The sequence below is a fragment of the Somniosus microcephalus genome, chromosome 1, assembly GCF_052327205.1.
Source record: "Somniosus microcephalus isolate GS21.2 chromosome 1, FLI_Smic_1.0, whole genome shotgun sequence".
Classification (NCBI taxonomy): domain Eukaryota; kingdom Metazoa; phylum Chordata; class Chondrichthyes; order Squaliformes; family Somniosidae; genus Somniosus; species Somniosus microcephalus.
In genome coordinates, this window is record NC_140987.1 from 74863333 (window position 1) to 74885876 (window position 22544).

A 22544-nucleotide genomic window follows, 5' to 3' on the forward strand; every position below is an offset into this window, starting at 1 on the left:
TTTGAGGTCCTATTTTTTAATTTACCTCCTAACTCCCTATATTCAGCTTTTAGGACCTCATCCTGGTTTTTACCTATATGCACCACGAGAACTGGCTGTTCACCCTCCCCCTCCAGAATGCCCTGCAGCCGCTCTGAGACATCCTTGACCCTTGCACCAGGGAGGCAATACACCATCCTGGAGTCTTGTTTGCGGCCGCAGAAACGCCTATCTATTCCCCTTACAATAGAATCCCCTATTACTATAGCTCTCCCCCTCTTTTTCCTCCCGTCCTGTGCAGCAGAGCCACCCCTGGTGCCAGGAAGTTGGCTGCTGCTGCCTTCCCCTGATAAGCCATCCCCCCCATCAGCATCCAAAGCGGTATATCTGAGAGGGAGATGGCCACAGGGGACCCCTGCCTGCACATACCACTCTGCCTGTTGGTCACCCGTTCCCTTTCTGCCTGTGCCACCTTTATCTGCGGTGTGACCAACTGATTAAACGTGCTATTCACGACGTCCTCAGCATCGCGAATGGTTCAGTATGTATCCAATCGCTGCTCCAGCACCGCAATGCGGTCTGCCAGTAGCTGCAGCTGGACACACTTCCTGCACACATGGTTGTCACATAACGCAGGAGGAGCATACCACGGGGCCGGGCTGTCCTGACATGACTTACCCTTTAATTAATTGAAATTAAATTAAACAAATCAATCCCACCAATTATACTACAGATAAATGATATATTTTAGGGCCCTGGTTCACCAACAGTCCCCGCTACATCACAGAGACCCTAGAAACTATAAACCACAGAGTTAGAGTTTAAAAAAGAGAGAAATACTCACCAACCAATCACTTACCTGCTTTCTGGTGATGTCACACTTCGATTACTTTTTACTTCTCTCCCTCTCTGAGATTGGTAAGCCTATCTGGTCTCTGGGGCTTTTTAAAGCCTCGCCGCTCGTGTTTCCCACCGCCGCAGCCGCTGTGAGGCCTACCTGGTCTCTGGGGGCTTTTAAAGCCTCGCCACTCGTGTTTCCCGCAGCCGCTGTGAGGTCTACCTGGTCTCTGGGGGCTTTTAAAGCCTCGCCACTCGCGTTTCCCGCCACCGCCGCCGCCGCTGTGAGGCCTACCTGGTCTCTGGGGCCTTTTAAAGCCTCGCCGCTTGCGTTTCCCGCCGCCACTGCTGCTGTGAGGCCTACCTGGTCTCTGGGGCCTTTTAAGGCCTCGCCGCTCATGTTTCCCGCCACCGCCGCTGCCGCTGTGAGGCCTATCTGGTCTCTGGGGGCTTTTAAAGCCTCGCCGCTCGCGTTTGCCGCCACCACTGTGAGGCCTACCTGGTCTCTGGGGCCTTTTAAAGCCTCGCCGCTCGCGTTTCCCGCTGCTGCTGTGAGGCCTACCTAGTCTCTGGGGCCTTCTAAAGCCTCGCCGCTCGCGTTTCCCGCCGCTGTGAGGCCTACCTGGTCTCTGGGGCCTTTTAAAGCCTCGCCGCTTGCGTTTCCTGCCGCTGCCGCTGTGAGGCCTACCTGGTCTTTGGGGCCTTTTAAAGCCTCGCCGCTCACGTTTCCTGCCGCTGCCGCTGTGAGGCCTACCTAGGCTCTGGGGCCTTTTAATGCCTCACCGCTAGCGTTTCCCGCCACCGCCGCTGCCCCGCCAACCCCTGCAGACCGACGGTCCACCTCGCTAACTTGGCGTGGTTTGGAGCCGTCTGACAGCTCACACTTCAGGGCTTAAAATAGGGATTAGGCAAAAAACTGCCTGTTAACAGGCAGTTAATTGGCACTAATCCCCTTCCCACCTCGAAGGCGGCTCCCAGCACAGGTCGGATACCCGCCTCCTGGGACATTGGCACCGGGGCGGGATGGGTTCCTGCTCCCCGATTCTGCAATTTTCGCACCACTCCCACCTCCTCGGGGCTTGGAAAATCGAGCCCTCTGTGTCTGAATTATGTCAATAGACCCCAACTTTTGAATTTCAGTGAGGCCTCTGCTTGCTTGGGACAAGGGCCTTGCTGACTGCCCAAAGCATGCCTGTTAAAATGAAGGCAAGCACTATGCTGACGCGATGGCAGGTCGCTGCTGATATTAACCCAGGCACACCCCGTTCTCGTCGGACGTGGGGGATAAAATCAGGTCTTAAGTTTGTGGAGGAAGTAATGAATGAGATCCTGCTGCAACATCATTGACAAAGGTCTTAATCCAACAATTCCCCATCAAAGGCTCCCAGTGACGAGAAGGACATTCATCCAGGACTCCAGTACTTATGCAAAGTCGATAATTATTAATTGATGAGTATTTAGTGCGTTAATAGGAAATGAACCAAAGTCAAATCTGAAACAAAAAATAGGCTCTCCAGTTTGTACAATGTTAAGCTTGTAGTGTGAATTTACTGTTGGAGCAAAAGGGTTTTGGAGTATCGGACACATGCACCCTGAACCGAGCAGGGCATAATATGATGTATTTGATTCCACTTTAAGGCCACTGAATTCCTGATGACTCTTGAGCTTTGAAAGAAGATTGCCAGACATACAGACCCTCTTCCTAGGTAGTTAACTGGAATCTTTTTCCATGCTTTTCAGAATACTAATTCCTTACACTGAAAATTCAGGCTAGGTACTAGAAAAGCCTTAACTCTTTGACTTCTTCCGGATACACTGCTGAGTTACAGTGAGCTCACTTAACATGTTAGTTGGTTTGAGCTGATTTATAAAAGCCCACCTTGCAATGTTTGATCAAAATGCACAAACTCTGAAACACAAGAGCAGAGCGTTCTCCCAGTGTCTTAGCCAACATTTACCCCTAGCTAGCACTACCAAACCAGATTAACGGGCCATTTGTCTAATTCCTGCTTGTGGGACCGTGCTGTGCGCAAATTGATTGCTGCATTAACTTGCATAATGATGGTGACTGCATTTCAAAGAGTAATTCACAATTAATTGACTGTAAAGTGCTCTGGGATGCCCTGAGGACATGAAAAAGCATTTCCCTTTCTTCTTTACTCTCTCAGATGCCAGATACTGTAGTGACCGAATCATCCAGTTAGATCAACATTCTGGACAATAAGGAGTTTTTCTATCAGATCTTCACTGTATTCAAGCACAGTTTGACTTTGTTGATGGAATGGAATGAAATTCAGTAAGGGTCTGGTTCACATTAGTTTGCTGTGTCCTGATTTCCTCGGTGTACTTGAAGACCTGGTAGCATTAGTTTTAACAGCAACACTGCATTTTCTGAGAGAAACCGAGTTAACGTTTCAGGTTCTTTCCTCCCCTCCCCCCTTTCCCTGCCCCTGCACGTGCTTAAAAACCTGTTCCATCTCCAGCTTTTTCCAGTTCTGATGAAAGGTCATCGACCTGAAACGTTAACTCTGTTTCTCTCTCCACAGATGCTGCCTGACCTGCTGAGTATTTCCAGCATTTTCTGTTTTTATTTCAGATTTCCAGCATCTGTAGTATTTTGCTTTTGTACTGCATTTTCTGATGTTGAAGTAAGAGTCCATAATTCATTTTGAAATTTATTTAGATATTTGTTTGAAAAAGAGGAATGTTAATGGATGGGGAGCATGCAAGAGAGTGGGATTAGACTAGGTAGGATATTACAGGTTATGGGGAGCGTGCAGGAGAGTGGGATTAGATTAGGTAGGATATTACAGGTTACGGGGAGCGTGCAGGAGAGTGGGATTAGATTAGGTAGGATATTACAGGTTATGGGGAACGTGCAGGAGAGTGGGCTTAGACTAGGTGGCTCATATGGGAAAATCACCAGCACAGAACCTGATAGACCAAATATAACATTCCATGATTCTATAGGTATTAAGACTTTGGCACAACGTGCTTTGTATCGCAGTCGAGCTGCTTTATTTACTTGTATCATACAGCATAACGTGGTAATACAAGTATCCACATAACCAACTTTCAAATCTACAGTGGTACAGGGTAACATGGCATAACAGTCTAATGTCTCAATTCAGACCAATATGAGTACAGCTATTGAGGCAAACTGTGCAAATTGAGTGAACATACCGTGACGGCAGGATAAATATTACATAGAATTACTCTGTGTCCAGACAAGGATCCAGGTCACTTAAACCCATCAAGTCGAATGGCTCTTTTACTGCCGGGTATGATTCCATGGAGTTTCCAAATGTTCTGTAATATAGCATTAAAATATCTAGCTTACAATTTGTCTGGGATAATAAAGAATGAAACTTGTGTATGGAATGGTGACCATTGCTTTACAGAAGAGCAGAAATTATTAGGCTCACTGCCAGGCTGGGCCCTTCATACAAGCCTGCTCTGGTTGCAGAATTGGGCTACAGTGCTGTAGCCCTCGCTCCGATCTGCGCTTGAATCTAGTAAGATTCCAATACCAGCAGCGAAGCCTGCAATTTCTATTCTCTAGTGTTTAGGTCTATCCATGATGAACTAATGAAGCTATAATGGTCACCAGGCACATGTTTACTTTACACTGTATTTTGATACTGATATTCAGTGTCCCATTTATCTTTGATCAGATCAACATTCGTAAACGTGCACAAGAAAATGAAGATTACTTGAACCATGTGCTACTAGAGGTGGAAAGACTCTGGCCACCCTTTATTGGCGGGCGAAGAATTGCAAAGCAGGTACTGACTTTCTTTCTTGGTGTAGCTACTTTTAACAGTAACAGCATGGTCATAGCAGAATCCTTTTCATGGCATCTTGCTGCACAGATGGGGGGCACTCAGCCCATCGTGCCTGTGCTAACTCTTTGAAAGAGCTATATCCAATTAAATTGCAGAGTCACCCTTCTAGGCACGTCCTCGATTTTTAAACTCCTCATCCTTGGTTCAAATCCATCCATGGCCTTGACCCTCCCTATCTCTGTAACCTCCACCAGCCCTACAACCAATGTTCCCCCTAAGGTGCACGGTTGCGCATCAATCGCGAGGTCCCGCACAGGCTGCTCACCAGCTGCTGCCACTGGAAGAGATGCTGTATGCGGCCGCGCAACAAATTTAAATAGCCCGCGCGGGTAAAAAAAATTGGAGGGAACATTGCCTGCAACCTTTTGAGAACAGTGTCCTAGGCCCAACCATCTTCAGCTGCTTCATCAATGACCTTCCCTCCAACATTATGTCAGAAGTGGGGATGTTCGCTGATGACTGCAGTGTTCAGCGCCATTCACAACTCCTCAGATAACGAAGCAGTCCATGCCCGCATGCAACAAGACCTGGACGACATTCAGGCTTGGGCTGATAAGTGGCAGGTAACATTTGTGCCACAGAAGTGCCAGGCAATGACTATCTCCAACAAGCGAGAGTCTAACCATCACCCCTTGACACTAAACGGCATTACCATTGCCGAATTCCCCACCATCAACATCCTGGGGGTCACCATTGACCAGAAACTTAACTGGACCAGCCACATAAATACTGTGGCAACAAAAGCAGATCAGAGGCTGGGTATTCTGCAGCGAATGTCTCGCCTCCTGACTTCCCAAAGCCTTTCCACCATCTACAAGGCACAAGTCAGGAGTGTGATGGAATACTTTCCACTTGCCTGGATGAGTGCAGCTCCAACAATACTCAAGAAGCCCGACACCATCCAGGACAAAGTAGTCCACTTGATCGGCACCCCATCCACCACCTTAAACATTCACTTCCTCCACCACTGGCGTACCGTGGCTACAGTGTGTACCATCTACAAGATGCACTGCTGCAATTTCTTCTGCAGCACCTCCCAAACCCGCGACCTCTTCCACCTAGAAGGACAAGGGCAGCAGGCGCATGAGAACACCACCACCTCCAAGTTTCCCTCCGTCACATACCATCCTGACTTGGAAGTATATCGCCGATCCTTCATCGCCGCTGGGTCAAAATCCTGGAACTCCCTTCCTAACAGCACTGTGGGAGTACTTTCGCCACACGGACTGCAGCAGTTAAGAAAGCGGCTCACCACCACCTTCTCAGGCAATTAGGGATGGGCAATAAATGCTGGCCTTGCCAGCGACGCCCACATCCCATGAACAAATTTTTAAAAAACCAATACATTTCCCTAATTCTGGCCTATTGTGCAACCCCAATTTCCATTGCCCCACCAATGACGGCAGCGGCTTCTGGACCCTAAACTCTGGAACTCGCTCCCTAAACCTCGCTGCCTTTCCACCTCTCCCTTTTCTTTTATGATGCTCCTTAAAACCTACTTCTTTGATCAAGCTTTTGGTCACCTACCCTGGTGTCAACTTTTGTCTGATTGCACTGCTGTGAAGAGCCTTGGGAAGTTTTACTACATTAAAGGCCATTCAGCATTTGTGGGATTATGCTATACATTAACTGGCTGCAGCTTTTGCCTACGTAACGATAGTGACTGCACTTCAAAAGTAATTCATGGGAATGACCTGAGAGTTGTGATAAGGTGCTATGCATGCAAGTTCTTTCCCTTTTTTTTGTGGCATTCTAAATTCATAAATAGCTTTTTTATCTTTAACAAGTTTTTTTTTAAATCTTTGCTTTTTTTGCGCTGTTTCTGACAGGACACCACATTGTGTGGTTACACGGTCCCAAAAGGTTATTTAGCATTGTTCGTCGCCTTTGCTGTCCACAGGGATCCTGAAGTCTTTGACGATCCCGATGAATTCCAACCAGAAAGGTGGTCTGGAAGGTTTGTACTTTTTAAATTATTAATAAATAAATATATATTATATGTATTTTGTTTTGTTGCTGGAACCATTACTGTTTCTAATTTGCATCAATAATCTGGACTCAGAAACTCAATGCAAAATGGTAAAATTTGCAAATGATACCAAACTAGGAAGAGCAGTGGAATTGGGAGAGGCAGCTCAGGAACTACAAAATGAGTTGGACAAGATATGAGCAACGGCAGATGAAATTTAATGGAGATAATGTAAAGTGCTACAAATATGAAGGAGAAATAGACGACACGCGTACTCCATGAGTGATGTTGAAATAGTTACGGGTGAAGTTGAAAGAGACCTAGGACGCTTAGTAGATTCAACGCTCAACGTGCCTAAATAAATGCAGAGCAGCAAGCAGCAAATCCAATCGGATGTTGAAGTACACCGCCAAAACAGTAGAATGCAAGCCAGAGGAAGTAATGCTCAGACTATACAGGGTTCTGGTCAGACCGCACCTTGAGTATGGAGTCCAGATCTAGTCGCCAAGAAACAAGAGAAATTCAAGAGCAGAAAAGAGCCATGTGGCTGATCCCCAGTGTCGGGGGGGCTGAAATGTGAGGGACTACTGAAGAGACTGGGCTTTTCAAGCTGGCAGGGAGCCATGAGAGGTGATCTTCTAGAGGGATGCATGATTGTTCAGGATAAAGAGAAAGTTAACCCGTTATATTAAGTTAAAATGTGAGAGTAAAAATAGCGGACACGGGTTCAAACTAGAAAGGTACTTTTAGGACAGATATCATAAAATTCTACATTACACAGAATGAACAAACTCCAGATGGAGTAGTCAAGGAAAAAAATCCTGGAATCATTTAAGAAACAAGTGATTGCTATAATGGGTGGGATGAATTCAGTTGGGCGGACTAGTCTTCCTCGTCCAGAATGATCTTGTGAAGAAATTGGTTAGAAAAGTGTAGTTAAGGTTGCTAAACCCAAATAGCATCATAGAAACATAGAAGATAGGAGCAGGAGTAGGCCATTCGGCCCTTCGAGCCTGCTCCGCCATTCAATGAGATCATGGCTGATCATCCAAATTCAGTACCCTGTCCCTGCCTTCTCCCCATATCCCTTGATCCCTTTAGCCTTAAGAAATATATCCAACTCCTTCTTGAATATATTTAATGACCTGGCCTCCACCGCCCTCTGTGGCAGAGAATTCCACAGGTTCACCACTCTCTGGGTGAAGAAATTCCCTCTTGCTACGAAGGCCAACATACCATTTGCCTTCTTAACCTCCTGCTGCACCTGCATGCTTCCCTTCAGCGACTGGTGCACAAGAACACCCAGGTCTCTTTGCACTTCCCCTTCTCCCAATCTATTGCCATTCAAATAATAATCTGCCTTCCTGTTTTTGCCACCAAAGTGGATAACCTCACATTTATCCACATTATAGTGCATTTGCCATGTTTCTGCCCAATCACCCAACCTGTCCAAATCGTACTGGAGTTTCACGACATCCTCCTCACAGCATACCCTCCCACCCAGCTTTGTGTCGTCTGCAAATTTGGAGATATTACATCCAGTTCCCTCGTCCAGATCATTAATATATATTGTGAACAGCTGGGGTCCTAGGACCGATCCTTGCGGTACCCCACTAGTCACTGCCTGCCACTCGGAAAACCACCCGTTTATTCCAACTCTTTGCTTTCTGTCCGCCAACCAGTTCTCTATCCCAGTCAATACCTTGCCCCCAATCCCATTTGCCTTAACTTTACATGCTAATCTCTTATGTGGGACCTTATCGAAAGCCTTCTGAAAGTCCAAATACACCACATCCACTGGTTCTCCCTTATCTATTTTACCAGTTACATTCTCAAAAAATTCCAGTAGATTAGTCAAGCACGATTTACCTTTTGTAAATCCATGTTGACTTTGTCCGATCCTGTCACTGCTTTCCAAGTGCTCTGCTATTACATCTGTTATAATGGACTCTAGCATTTTCCCCACTACCGATGTCAGGCTTACTGGTCTATAATTCCCCGCTTTTTCTCTACCACCTTTTTTGAATAGTGGGGTAACATTAGCTACCCTCCAATCCATGGGTACTGTTCCAGAGTCTATCGAGTTCTGGAAGATGACCAGCAATGCATCTACTATTTCTAGGGCCACTTCCTTAAGTACCCTGGGGATTTATCGGCCTTCAGTCCCATCAATTTTCCTAACACCATTTCCCTACAAATACTGATTTCTTTCAGTTCCACCCTTTCATCAGACCCTATGTTCCCCGGCATCTCTGGGAGGTTATTTGTGTCCTCCTTTGTGAAGACAGAACCAAAATATGTATTTAGTTGGTTTGCCATTTCTTTGTTCCCCATTATAAATTCCCCTGATTCTGACTGCAAGGGACCTACGCTTGACTTCACCAATCTTTTTCTCTTCACATATCTATAAAAGCTTTTACAGTCAGTTTTTATGTTCCCTGCAAGCTTCCCCTCATATTCTATTTTCCCTTTCTTAATTAATCCCTTTGTCCTCATCTGTTGAATCCTAAACTGCTCCCAATCCTCAGGATTATTGCTTTTTCTGGCCAATTTATATGTCCTCTCCTTGGATCTTATGCTATCCCTAATTTCCCTTGTTAGCCACGGTTGAGTCACCTTTTTTGTTTTATTTTTATGCCAAACTGGGATGAACAAATTCTGTAGTTCATCCATTCGGTCTTTGAATGTTTGCCATTGCCTATCCACCGTCAACCCTTTGAGTGACATTCCCCAATCAATCCTACCCAACTCGCTCCTCAGACCATCATAGTTTCCTTTATTTAAATTGAGGACCTTAGTCTCTGAGTCAACTACTTCATTCTCTATCTTAATGAAGAATTCGATCACTTCTACTTTAACAGAAAATGTGCTTGAGGAGTGCTAGATCTTTGACCTTTCTCTGCATATAAAATTGTTTTAAATGTCTTAATTAACCTGTAGCTATGCTACGTTGTCGGAGCAGTAACTGAATATTAAAAAAAAAATTTAAGTGACTAAAGTAAATTATTTCATGGGGTGTTTTTGAATGAGATTGGTTCATGTTTGTCTTGTCATGTGGAAGGAGACAAACTAGGACCTGTCTCTCTTGAACAATGTCACATGTTGCCACAAGACCCAAAGCAAACATTACACAGGGTACCATGAAGTCTTCAGAAGTTGGCCAAGATTGCTGCTTCCTATCACGAGTGTGGAATTTGTTGACTAGCACGCAACCCCTAAATAGCTTATTTGTCACATGAACTTAGAGCCACTTTAATGAAACCAGCACCAGCTTCATTTATGCAGTTTATTTAAGCGATACGTGAGTGATATTTTCTTCCCTCATTAGTCATAGGCTTTCAGATCCGTACTAAACTGCTTTAATGTGGACAGCTGAAAGGTTACAAAAAAATACTGTTGCAGTTATTTTTAACTGAGGAACCTAATTGCAGGGCCAGGCCCATAGTGTAGGGCACCACATCACCAAAGCTGCAAGCAATAAAAAAAAGACGGAGTTTGCATTGACACTGTCTCTTTCATAACCTCAAGATGTTCTAAAGTGCCTCACAGCCATTGAAATACTTTTGAAGCATAGTCACTGTTATAAGGGAAATGCAGCAGCCAATTTGTGCTCTGCAAGGTCCCACAAACAGCAATGAAATAAATGGTTAGATGGTCTGTTTTGGTGGTCTTGGTTGAGGGAAAAATGTTGGTTGAGGGAAAATTGTTGGCAAGGAAACCAGGAGAACTCCCCAATTCTTTGAATAGTGCTAGGGATCAGTTATGTCCACCTGAGAGCAGACTTCGGTTTAACATCTCATCCGAAAGCTGGCACCTCCAAAAGTGCAGCACTCCCTCAGTATTGCACTGAGGTGTCAGCCTAGATTATGTGCTCAAGTTTCCAGAGTGCGGCTTTTTATAAAATTCATTCATGGATGTGGGCATCACTGGCAACACCAGCATTTATTGCCCATCTCTAATTGCCCTTGAGAAGGTGGTGGTGAGCCGCTTTCTTGAACCGCTGCAGTCCGTGTGGTGAAGGTACTCCCACAGTGCTGTTAGGGACAGAGTTCCAGGATTTTGACCCAGCGACGATGAAGGAATAGTGATATATAATATATATATATATAATATAGAGATATATCCCCCCCACCCCCAATTGTGGCACGTGCCCTCTCTCCCCTCCCCACAATCTTCCACCTCCCTCCCCGAGACTCCGGTCTGTTGCAGATTCCAGTGCGCAGGCACTCTTTATAAGCGCTTCGCCATGACTCCCAGTCCCAGCTAAGTATTGGCATTTGGCGGCCGTTCACATTCTCAGTACCTCAGGGTTCAGGCGCTGACGCCTGCTCCTGTGGGCCTAAAGAACGAGTCTGTGGGACACGATTGAAAAGAGCCCCTGTGCACTGGAGTCCGCTTCAGCGGGACTGCGCGGCCTGCAACACCTGTGTGCGGCAGCCTCGAGGTAATTGCGTGGCTGCGCAGCTTAGGGACAACAGTGGTGGTTAGATTCCCGCTTGTTGGAAATGGTCATTGCCTGACACTTGTGTGGTGCGAATGTCATTTGCCCCCTATCTGCCCAAGCCTGGATGTTGTTCAGGTCTTGCTACATGCAGGCATAGACTGCTTCATTATCTGAGAAATTAATAATGGAAAAGGGAAAATTGAATAAAGGCAATAATGTGCGAGTGGGAAGAGTCAAATACATTTTTAAGGAGAGGGAAAGGTGCACTGAGAACATAGAATCATTGGGTGGAAAATTGGGTCACGCCCTCTTTCGGGCGCTAACGTCACCGGGACGCTACTTTTGGCGCCCAGTGAAAATTAGCGCCCCCATGCCCAATATTCACTAATGCCCCAAGAGGGAGGCGGGGCGCTACTGGAAGTGCCCCACCTCCCTCTTGGGGCGCTGCGAGTGAATATCACGGTGCTATGTGCCGCAGCGCCACACTCTGCAGCACGTTGCGCCGCGGTACTGCAAGCCTTCCACCCCTTATTAAAGGGGCGGGGCCTTGCGCAACGCAACCTGGGGCCCAGCTGTTCAAATATGGCAGGCACAAGGGTCACTAGTTATTACAATTCATGTCATACGTGTGATACATTTATAGTTAAATTTATTGAGTGTGGAATATTTCTCATTTCACTTTTTTGCCCAAGAGGACGCTGTGAAACGGCGTGAGACAGGGATTGTATGATGGGGATGTGGTGAGCTACGAGGATCCCAAGGCCCAAAGGCTGTGTTGCCTGCCCGGTGCCAGGGTTAAGGATATCTCCTCATGGCTGGAGAAGAACTTGGAGTGGGAGGGGGAGGATCCAGTTGTCATGGTCCATGTGGGAACCAACGGCATAGGTAGAACTAAGAATGAGGTTCTGCTGAGGGAGTTTGAGGAGCTAGGGTCTAAATTAATAAGCAGAACCTCGAGGGTAATAATCTCTGGATTACTACCCGAGCCACGCGCAAATTGGCATAGGGTCAAGCAGATCGGAGAGTTAAATGTGTGGCTCAAAGAGTGGTGTGGGAAGAAGGGATTTCTATTCATGGGGCACTGGCACCAGTACTGGGGAAAGAGGGAGCTGTTCTGTCAGGACGGGCTCCACTTAAACCGGGCTGGGGCCAGCGTCCTGGTAAATTGAATAACTAGGGCTGTAGATTTGGCTTCAAACTTTAAAAAAAAAAAAAAAGTGGCGGGGTGGGGGAGTGGTCAGGTGAGGGGAAATTTACAAATCTAAAGAGAAAGGTCAAGGCAATAGAGCAGTGTAGTGATTTGGGTAAAAATAAGCAGAGTGTGACAGGAAGGAACAGAGAATTTAACGGTAGCAGTGCAGCAGAGAATAAGGTCAAAGCATGGAATAATGGTAAAAAATTTAAATTAAAGGCTCTTTATCTGAATACATGAAGCATTCATAACAAGATAGATGAACTAGTGGCACAAATAGAGATAAACAGCTTTGATCTAATAGCCATTACAGAGACATGGTTGCAAGGTGACTAAGGTTGGGAACTAAATATTCCAGGGTACTTGACGTTTCGAAAAGACAGGCAGAATGGCAAAGGAGGGGGGGCGGGTAGCCCTGATAATAAATGATGACATAAGGACAGTAGAGAGAAAAGATCTCGGCTCGGAAGATCAGGAAGTAGAATCAGTATGGGTGGAGATAAGGAATAACAAGGGGCAGAAAACAGTGGTGGGAGTAGTATATAGGCCCCCTAACAGTAGCTATACCGCTGGACAGAATATTAATCAAGAAATAGTAGGAGCTTGTAACCAAGGTAATGCAATAATCGTGGGGGACTTTAATCTTCATATAGACTGGACAAATCAAATTGGCAACGGTAGTCTGGAGGACAAGTTCATGGAATGCATTTGGGACAGTTTCCTAGAACAATACATCATGGAACCAACCAGGGAACAGGCCATTTTAGATCTTGTATTGTGTAATGAGACAGGGTTAACTAGCAATCTCATAGTAAAGGATCCTCTGGGGCAGAGTGATCATATGATAGAATTTTACATTAAGTTGAGAGTGACTTGCCTAAGTCCAAAACTAGAGTCTTAAACTTAAATAAAGCCAATTACATAGGTATGAGGGGCAAGTTGGTAAGGTTGATTGGAAAAATAGATTAAAAGGTATGGCGGTAGATAAGCAGTGGCCAGCATTTAAAGAAATATTTCATAATTCTCAACAAAAATACATTCCATTGAGAAACAAAACCTCCATGGGAAAAGTGATCCATCCATGGCTAACTAAAGAAGTTAAGGATAGCATGAGATTGAAAGAAGAAGCTTATAATGTTGCGAAGAATAGTACAGGAAACTTCCTGGTATCCGGCACGGACGAGACCGACGTGGTGCCAGTTCATCAACAATTCCGGATAACTGACCGCTATAGTAAAAGATACGGAGCTCAGAGCTCCGTATAAAGCAACAAACCCTGTTGAACAGCTTCATAACAATCGGCACAAGTTGCAAGCATCTCTGTAGCTTAGCAACAGCTTCAGCTACACCCTTGCACAGCAACAAATGGAATAAAAAAAAGTAATAAAAGTAAAAAAAGTTACCTGAACCGACTCCTGAATTTTGCCAGTGGATAGAGCGTTCTGGTTATTTAGGGGCCGGTTAATCGAAAGTTTCCTGTAGTAAGCCTCAGGATTGGGAGTGTTTCAGAAACCAGCAAAGGTTGACCAAAAAATTGATAAAAAGGGAAAAAATAGCAAGAAATATAAAACAGATTGTAAGAGCTTCTACAAATATGTAAAAAAAAAAAAGGAGAAAGTAGCATAAGTAAACGTTGGTCTCTTGGAGGCTGAGACAGGATAAATTATTATGAGGGAATAAGGAAATGGCAGAAACATTAAACATATTTTGTATCTGTCTTCACAGTAGAAGACACAAAAAGCATACCAAAAATGCTGGGGAACCAAGGGTCTAATGAGGGTCAGGAACTTAACGTAATTATATAAGTAGAGAAACTAATGGGACTAAAAGCTGACAAATCCCCTGGACCTGATGGCCTACATCCTCGGGTTCTAAAAGAGGTGGCTACAGAAATAGTGGATGCATTGGTTTCGATCTTCCAAAATTCCCTAGATTCTAGAGCGATCCCAGCCGTTTGGAAGGTAGAAAATGTAACCCCACTATTCAAGAAAGGAGAGACAGAAAAAACAGGGAACTACAGACCAGTTAGTCCGACATCAGTCGTAGGGAAAATGCTGGAATCCATTGTTAAGAAAGTGGTATCAGGGCACTTAGAAAATCATAACAGGATTAGGCAGAATCAACATGGTTTTATGAAAGATAAATCGTGTTTGACAAATTTATTAGTTTTTTGAGGATGTAACTAGCAGGGAAGATAAAGGGGAACCAGTGGATGTAGTATATTTGGATTTCCAAAAGGCGTTCAATAAGGTGCCACATAAAAGGTTGTTACACAAGATAAGGGCTCATGAGGTTGGGGGTAATATAGTAGCATGGATAGAGGATTGGTTAACGGACAGAAAACAGAGAGTAGGGATAAACAGATCTTTTTCAGGTTGACCGGCTGTAACTAATGGGGTGCCGCAAGGATCGGTGCTGGGACCTCAGTTATTTACAATCTATATTAATGACCTAGATGAAGGGACCGAGTGTAATGTATCCAAGTTTACTGATGATACAAAGCTAGGTGGGACAGTAAGCTGTGAGGAGAACACAAAGAATCTGCAAAGAGATATAGATCGACTAAGTGAGTGGGCAGTAAAGTGGCAGATGGAGTATAATGTAGGGAAATGTGAGGTTATTCACTTTTTGGTAGGAAGAATAGAAAAAGAATATTTTTTAAATGGTGAGAAACTTTTAAATGTTGGTGTTCAGAGAGATTTGGGTGTCCTTGTGCAAGAAACACAAAGCTAGCATGTAGGTACAGCAAGCAATAAGGAAGGCAAATGGCATGTTGGCCTTTATTGCAAGGGGGTTGGAGTATAAGAGTAAGGAAGTCTCGCTACAATAGTACAGGCCTTGGTGAGACCACACCTGGAGTACTGTGCACAGTTTTGGTTCCCTTATCTAAGGAAGGATATACTTGCCTTGGAGGCGGTGCAACGAAGGTTCACTAGATTGATTCCTGGGATGAGAGGTCTGTCCTATGATGAGAGATTGTGTAGAATGGGCCTATACTCTCTGGAGTTTAGAAGAATGAGAGGTGATCTCATTTAAACATACAAGATTCTGAAGGGGATTGACAGGGTAGATGCTGAGAGGTTGTTTCCCCTGGCTGGAGTGTCCAGAACTAGGAGGCATAGTCTCAGGATAAGGGGTAGGCCATTTAAGACTGAGATGAGGAGGAATTTCTTCATTCAGAGGGTTGTGAATCTTTGGAATTCTCTGCCCCAGAGGGCTGTGGATGCTGAGTCTTTGAGTATATTCAAGGCTGAGATATTTAGATTTTTGGGCTCTTAAGGGAATCAAGGGATATGGAGATCGGGAGGGAAAGTAGAGTTGAGGTGGATGATCAGCCATGATCTTATTGAATGGTGGAACAGGCTCGAGGGGCTGTATGGCCTACTCCTGCTCCTATTTCTTATGTTCTTATGATCTGGGTTTCATTCATGTTAATCGGAGTCTGATGAGCCGGTCACGGACAGCCCGTCCAGAAGGCCGGTTGTCTTGCTGTCTCCTCCCTCCCTCCTGTTCCTCATCACCTTCCTCCTCATCGTCCTCTGCCTCGTCGTCCTCCTGCGGTAATCCCGCAGCCCCCATGACTGTAAGGAAGTGTTGTGAGCAGTAGCCTTTAACAAATAATGAGTGACTTCTGCACTTGAATCAAAACTCCTTGTCACCAAAAAAACTTGAAATAACTAAAGAAAGCTGTTACAGTAGCAGGAAGTAGCAAACGGGCACTGAAACTGCAGAACCATGTTAGTTGCAGCTGAATGGGGATTGGTGCCTTTAAATATCGCTGCTGCAGCCTGCTTCCTGCTGGTAGGCGCCAGCTCTCCCTGTCGGTGTTCTGCACTGCCGTTAAGCTAAGTGGCTATAATGAAGTTGGGAGATCGGACATCCAGTGAGCATTTGCACACTCACTGACGTCACGATCTCCATGATGGCGAGGTCCCTGGCAATCAAGTTTACCGGCAGCGCTAACGGCAACACCGATATGGCGTGCGACACTGGAACTGGCATTAGCTGTTGTTACAGCTGCTGATGGCGTTTTAGCGCCATCTCGTGGCGCAAACTATATGAATTTCTAGCCCATAGTCTTTGCTCATAGCACTGGTACTCAATCCCATTTTTCAGCTTTGATGGTTTCTCCAAGGCCATATATCACATGGTTCCTAGACCTGTGCACAATACTCAGTGCAGGAGTGGCTCTCTAAGGTTGCAGACAGAATAACACGAAGTTAGAATCATTGACCAGGAATGTTCCTCCTGCTCCGCTGCTATAACTTCACTGGAAAAGCGTCAGGAACCCCATTTGTGCACGTAAGTGAAGTTTGCGACGCGCTTCCAGATGGAGTTTTGGCAGTGGGGCAGGAGCAGATCCGAGGAAATTCAACTCCATTGTTTCCCAATAGCACAGAGAAACAGATTGTGAAAGAAGTCTTTCCCAGTGGCTCCTACAATCATACAGCCCAGGCAGCATCAGGGCACACAGGCTACAGCTGTTGGGCAAGTTAAATTAATTCTGGGGGTTGCTTTGAAAGTGCCCCAATCACACTATTTCATGCTTTAAGTGGCAAAATGAAAGAAGGCTTTTGCTGCTATCTTACTTTGTGCCAGCCAATAGAGAGGCTTTGGACAAATTGGCAATAAATTTGTCTGTTTCAGATAAATAGACACAAGAACCAGAGGGACGATGCCGATAAGAATTTTTTTTACACACCGAGTTGTTATAATCTGGCTGTAAGGTTGGTGGAAACAGATTCAATAGTAACTTTCAAAAGGGAATTCGATAAATACTTGAAGGAGAAAAAAATGCAGGGATATGGGGAAAAAGCAGGGGAGTGGGACTAACTGGATTGCACTTTGAAAGAGCCGGCAGACTCGATGGGCCACGTGGCCTCCTTCTGTGCTGTATTCTATAATTTTATGATTCTGTGAAGACAAGTCACATGGTTTTGCAGTGTCCACTTGGGATAGCAATCCCTCACGAGTTTAGTTAGACACGATCTTCTGCTTCCAAAGCCATGTTGGCTGTTATCTACTAGATTGTTCTCCTACAAGTTTGTTTCTGTTGATGGATTCCATTATTTTACCCAATCTTGATGGGCTGAGTGTGTGTACAGGGTTGGCTTTTGTCCAATCTTTTGAGACCTGTCGAGCAATCAGTGACTTGCTTTTGATGATTGTCAGACTTCACAATTTTCATCACTCGTCTTGTTAGTACGCTGGGATAGGTACACTGCCTCTCCGATGATGTGTTCATTTTGAGCCCTTTAAGACTGTTTAAAACCTCTGTTGATGTTGAAATCATAGATCTCTGTGAATTATTTCTGTTAGTAAAGGACGTGTTACTATGTTAAATAAAACACTTTCATTTAAATGTCCTTGGGACATTCTAAACGCTTCATAGCTAATGAAATACTTTTTGAAGTTTAGGCAAACATAGCAACTTGCACACAGCAAGATCCCACAAACAGCAGTCAGATAAATGACTGAGCCATCTGTTTTATGGTGCTTTGGTTGAGGCACAGATGTTGGCCAGGACACCAGGAGAACTTCTTAAATAACAACAAAAAATGCTGGAAGCACTCAGCAGACCAGGCAGCATCCGTGGAGAAAGAAATAGTTAACTTTCAGGTCTGTGACCCTTCATCAGAACTGGAAAAGGTGAGAGATGCATCAGGTTTTAAGCAGGTGCAGAGGCAGGGAATTGAAGGAACCTTCTGCGCTAGTGTAGGAGGCAGGAGAGATTAAATGTTGCAAATGGGGATGGCAGAATCCTGAAAAATGGGGGCAGGGGTTATAGTCTGAAATTGTTGAACTCAATGTTGAGTCCAGAAGGCTGTAAAGTGCCTAATCGAAAGATTAGGTGCTGTTCCTCGAGCTTAAGTTGAACTTCATTGGAACAGTGTAAGAGGCCGAGGACAGAGATCAGAGTGGGAGTGGAGCGGAGAATTAAAGTAACAGGCAACCGGAAACTCGGGGTCACCCTTGCAGACTGAACGGAGGTGTTCCGCAAAGCGGTCGCCCAATCTGCGTTTGGTCTCCCCAATGTAGTAGAGACAATGCATTGTGAGCAGCGAATACAGTACACTAAATTGCAAGAAGTACAAGTAAATCGCTGTTTCACCTGGAAGGAGTATGTGGGGCCCTAGGCAGTGGGAAGGGAGGAGGTAAAAGGGCAGGTGTTGCATCTCCTGCGCTTGCATAGGAAGGTGCCGAGCAAAGGGGAAGGGCTGTTGGGGGTGATTGAGGAGTGGACCAGGGTGTTACGGAGGGAGCGGTCCCTTCGGAATGCTGAAAGGGGAGGTGAGGGGAAGATGTGTTTGGTGGTGGGATCACGTTGGAGGTGACGGAAATGGTGGAAGATGATCTGTTGAATGTGGAGGCTGATGGGGTGAAAGGTGAGGGCAAGGGGAACCCTATCGTGGTACTGGGTGGAGGGGAAGGGGTGAGGGCAGAAGTGTGGGAAATGGAACGGACACGGTCAAGGGCCGTGTCAACCACAGTAGAGGGGAATCCTCGGTTGAGGAAAAAAGACATGTCAGAAGCACTGGTATGGAAGGTGGCATCGTCAGAACAGATGCGGTGGAGATGGAGAAACAGGGAGAATGGAATAGAGTCCTTAAAGGAAGCGGGGTGGGAGGAAGTGTAGTCCAGGTATCTGTGGGAGTCGGTGGGCTTGTTGTGAATGTTTGTCAATAGCCTATCGCCAGAAATGGAGACAGAGAAGTCTAGGAAGGGAAGGGAAGAGTTGGAGATGGACCACGTGAAGGTGAACTTTTTGCTCCTCTTCTAATAGTCTCATTGAATCTTTTACATCCCCCTGAACAGGTTTAATGTCTCATCTGAAGTGTGGCACCTCTGATCAGTGCAGTTTTGAAGGAGTGCTGCATTAAGCGTCAGTGTAGATTATGTGCTCAAGTCCTAGGATGGGACTTGAACCTTTGATCTTCTGACTCCGGTGAGAGAACTACCAAATGAGCAAGTCAAGGAATGGCAGCTATGATGTCATGTTCGTAGTTGATATTTTTCATTTTTGTACCCAACAAAAAGATTTTGAATGATAAAGATTTTTTGAGAAAGTCGTAGGAAATGTAATTAAAGAAATGTCTTCGGCGCTGATTGTTCTGCTGGATGCTAAATGACACAATTAAAATGAGTTCTGAATGAATAGTAATCAGACAAATGGCCTTCGCCCTTCCACTGGGATATTTGAACAGAGGATTAAACTGCATGATTTTGAAATTATGCTGTGGGTTAACATCTATGAACACTTAATGCATTCATCTGATATTCTCCCTGCTGTTTTGGCACAGGTGCTAACTTGCTTAAAGTAAATCTAACAGTTGGTGGGTGGAAACCTCCGGAATATATGAGTGAAGGTGGCAAATTTTAAACTTCAGTTACTACACTGGGACCAGGGTGCTCATTATAAAGAATTACAGTTGGCATATAGTGACACCATTATTCCCATCCAGAAGGGAAATGATTGGGTAATTCCCCTGTCAATCATGTCTGGAGACGACAGTGATATCATTGATTGGAGTTGATGTTACGCACATAATTTGTATGTAACTATCCTCCACTTATTGCACAGGTATGGTAGCATAGTGGTTATGTTACTGGACTAGTAATCCAGAGGCCTGGACTAATGATCTGGAGACATGAGTTCAAATCCCACTCACAGCAGCTGGGGAATTTAAATTCAGTTCATTAATAAATCTGGAATGAAAAAACTAGAATTGGTAATGGTGTCATTTAAAAAACCAATCTGGTTCATTAATGTCCTTTAGGGAAGGAAATCTGCTGTCCTTACCTGATCTGGCCTGCTTGTGACTCCAGATCAACAGCAATGTGGTTGACTATTAACTGCCCTCTGAAATGGCCTAGCAAGCCACACAGTTAAGGGAAATTAGGGATGGGCAATAAATGCTGGCCTTGCTAGCGACGCCCACATCCAATGAATAAAAAAAAAGTTTGTTGGGGAAATAATCAATTTGTATTTAACTATCCTCCACTCACTGGAGAAATCACTGTTTTTATCATGAGAAGTTGCTGTAGTTTCAGTTCTGTTTGCTGCAGACTGTTTTTTAAATAGACTCTGTAAATAGGCTTTGCTATTTGCTGAGTAAATAGACTTAGTTTACTGTAAAATGCATTGTTTGCTCCCCACCTCCAACTCATTGGCTTACACACTGCAACTCATTGACCGACACTGGTGTCAATAGACACACGAATTGCAGTATGGAAACTGGCCATTCGGCCCAACTAGCTCGTGTTGGTGTTTTCTCCCCATGAACAGTAGTCCTAATCCAGTATGCCTATCTTGTTCCCACATCCCTTTATTCCTTTTTTCTTCAACCACCCATCTAAACTATTCTTAAATATTGACATGGTCAATCACTAACTTCGGTAGTTCATTCCACAACCCTTTGTAGAAATGTTTCTCCTGCTCTCCATTCTAAATCTCTTGCATTTAATCTTGTCTATTTCCTCCTTTAGTTTTAAGCTTTAACCTCTTGGATTCAGGCCGTTATTTGGCACAGAACCAGGGTTCTGCCGATCTCTCGCCAAAATGTTATGGTGGGAGCTCTGGACAACTCGCATGGAAATTCAGGGCCATGGTGTTTGCGGTCTGCTTTTCTGAAGTGCTCGTTGATGATTCCCATTTAAGGATTTTAGTTTGGAAACTATACTTCTTTAAAAAGAGATACACAAACAGAAAAACATATTTCAAAACAATCTTTTTTTAAACAAACTTTTCAAATAAGGGTACCACTGAAATATAAAGCACTTTTGCGTACAGTTTTAGTGTCCCTACTTAAGAAAGGACATACTTGCTCTCGAGTCAGTACAAAGAAGGTTCACTCGGTTAATCCCGGGGATGAGGGGATGGACATATGAGGAGAGGTTGAGTAGATTGGGACTCTACTCATTGGAGTTCAGAAGAATGAGAGGCGATCTTATTGAAACATATAAGATTGTGAAGGGGTTGGATTGGGTGGATGTGGGGAGGATGTTCCCGATGATGGGTGAAACTAGAACTAGGGGGCATAGTCTTAGAATAAGGGTCTGCTCTTTCAAAACTGAGATGAGGAGGAACTACTTCACTCAGAGGGTGGTAGGTCCATGGAATATGCTGCCCCAAAAAGCTGTAGAAGCTACATCATTACATAAATTTAAAACAGAAATAGACAGTTTCCTAGAAGTAAAGGGAATTAAGGGTTACGGGGAGCGGGCAGGAATTTGGACATGAGTCTAGGTTCGGATCGGTCATGTCCCTGTGGGTAGCGGAGCGGGCCCAGGGGCCGTGTAGCCTGATCCTGCTCCTATTTCGTGTGTCTAATTCTGTTAGATTCAGGAGATGGTTCTGTGATAGTAGATTGGCGGTTAGGATCAGATCAGCCATGATCTTATTGAATGGCGGAGCAGGCTCGAGGGGCCGATTGGCCTACTCCTGCTCCTATTTCTTATGTTCTTATGAAAATCAGTGTGAAATGGGGATAATTCCCATTTAAGGATTTTAGTTTGGAAATTATACTTTTATAAAAAGTCAGGCTATTTCAAAGACCTAATTCTAGGGAATGTAGCCGGGCACGTGGTAGGAGTGTCAGTAGGAGAGCATTTTGGTGACAGTGACCATAATTTGGTGAGATTTAAGGTAGTCATGGAAAAGGACAAAGATGGACCGGAAATAAAGGTTCTAAATTGGGGGAAGGACGATTTTAATATGATAAGGCAGGATCCGGCCAAAGTGGACTGGGATCAGCTACTTGTAGGAAAATCCACATCAGAGCAGTGGGAGTCATTCAGAAAGGAAATAGAGAGTACAGCGCCAACATGTTCCCGTAGAGGTCAAGGGTGGGACCAACAAGTCCAGGGAACCCTAGATGTCAAGTGATATACAGGAATGGATTAGGAAAAAATTGGAGGCTTTTGGCAGATACAAAGGACTAAAAACAGTGGAAGCCCTAGAGGAGTATAGAAAGTGCAGGGGGGGGTACTTAAAGAAATTAGGAGAGCGAAGCGGAGGCATGCAAAAACACTGACGGGCAAAATAAAGGAAAATCCCAAGGTGTTTTATAAGTATATTAAGGGCAAGAGGATAACCAGGGAAAGGGTAGGGCCCATTAAGGACCAAAGTGGCAATCTGTGTGTAGAGCTGGAAAATGTAGGTGAGGTTTTAAATGAATATTTTGCATCTGTGTTCACTATGGAGAAGAACGATGTAGGCATAGAAATCAGGCAGGGGGATTGTGATATACTTGAACAAATTAGCATTGAGAGGGAGGA

At 44.9% G+C, this 22544-nt stretch overlaps 1 protein-coding gene across 5 annotated transcripts in view; it reads left to right on the forward strand.

Annotated features, from left to right (window-relative positions):
• LOC147124167 (uncharacterized) overlaps nt 1-22544 on the forward strand; it is a 192554-nt gene that overhangs the window by 140032 nt on the left and 29978 nt on the right. For all 5 annotated transcript variants that reach the window (XM_085983167.1, XM_085983141.1, XM_085983158.1 and 2 more), the window contains 2 exons: nt 4491-4601; nt 6491-6618. In XM_085983167.1, the coding sequence (XP_085839293.1) occupies nt 4491-4601; nt 6491-6618 (239 nt within the window). The remainder of the gene's footprint in view (nt 1-4490; nt 4602-6490; nt 6619-22544) is intronic.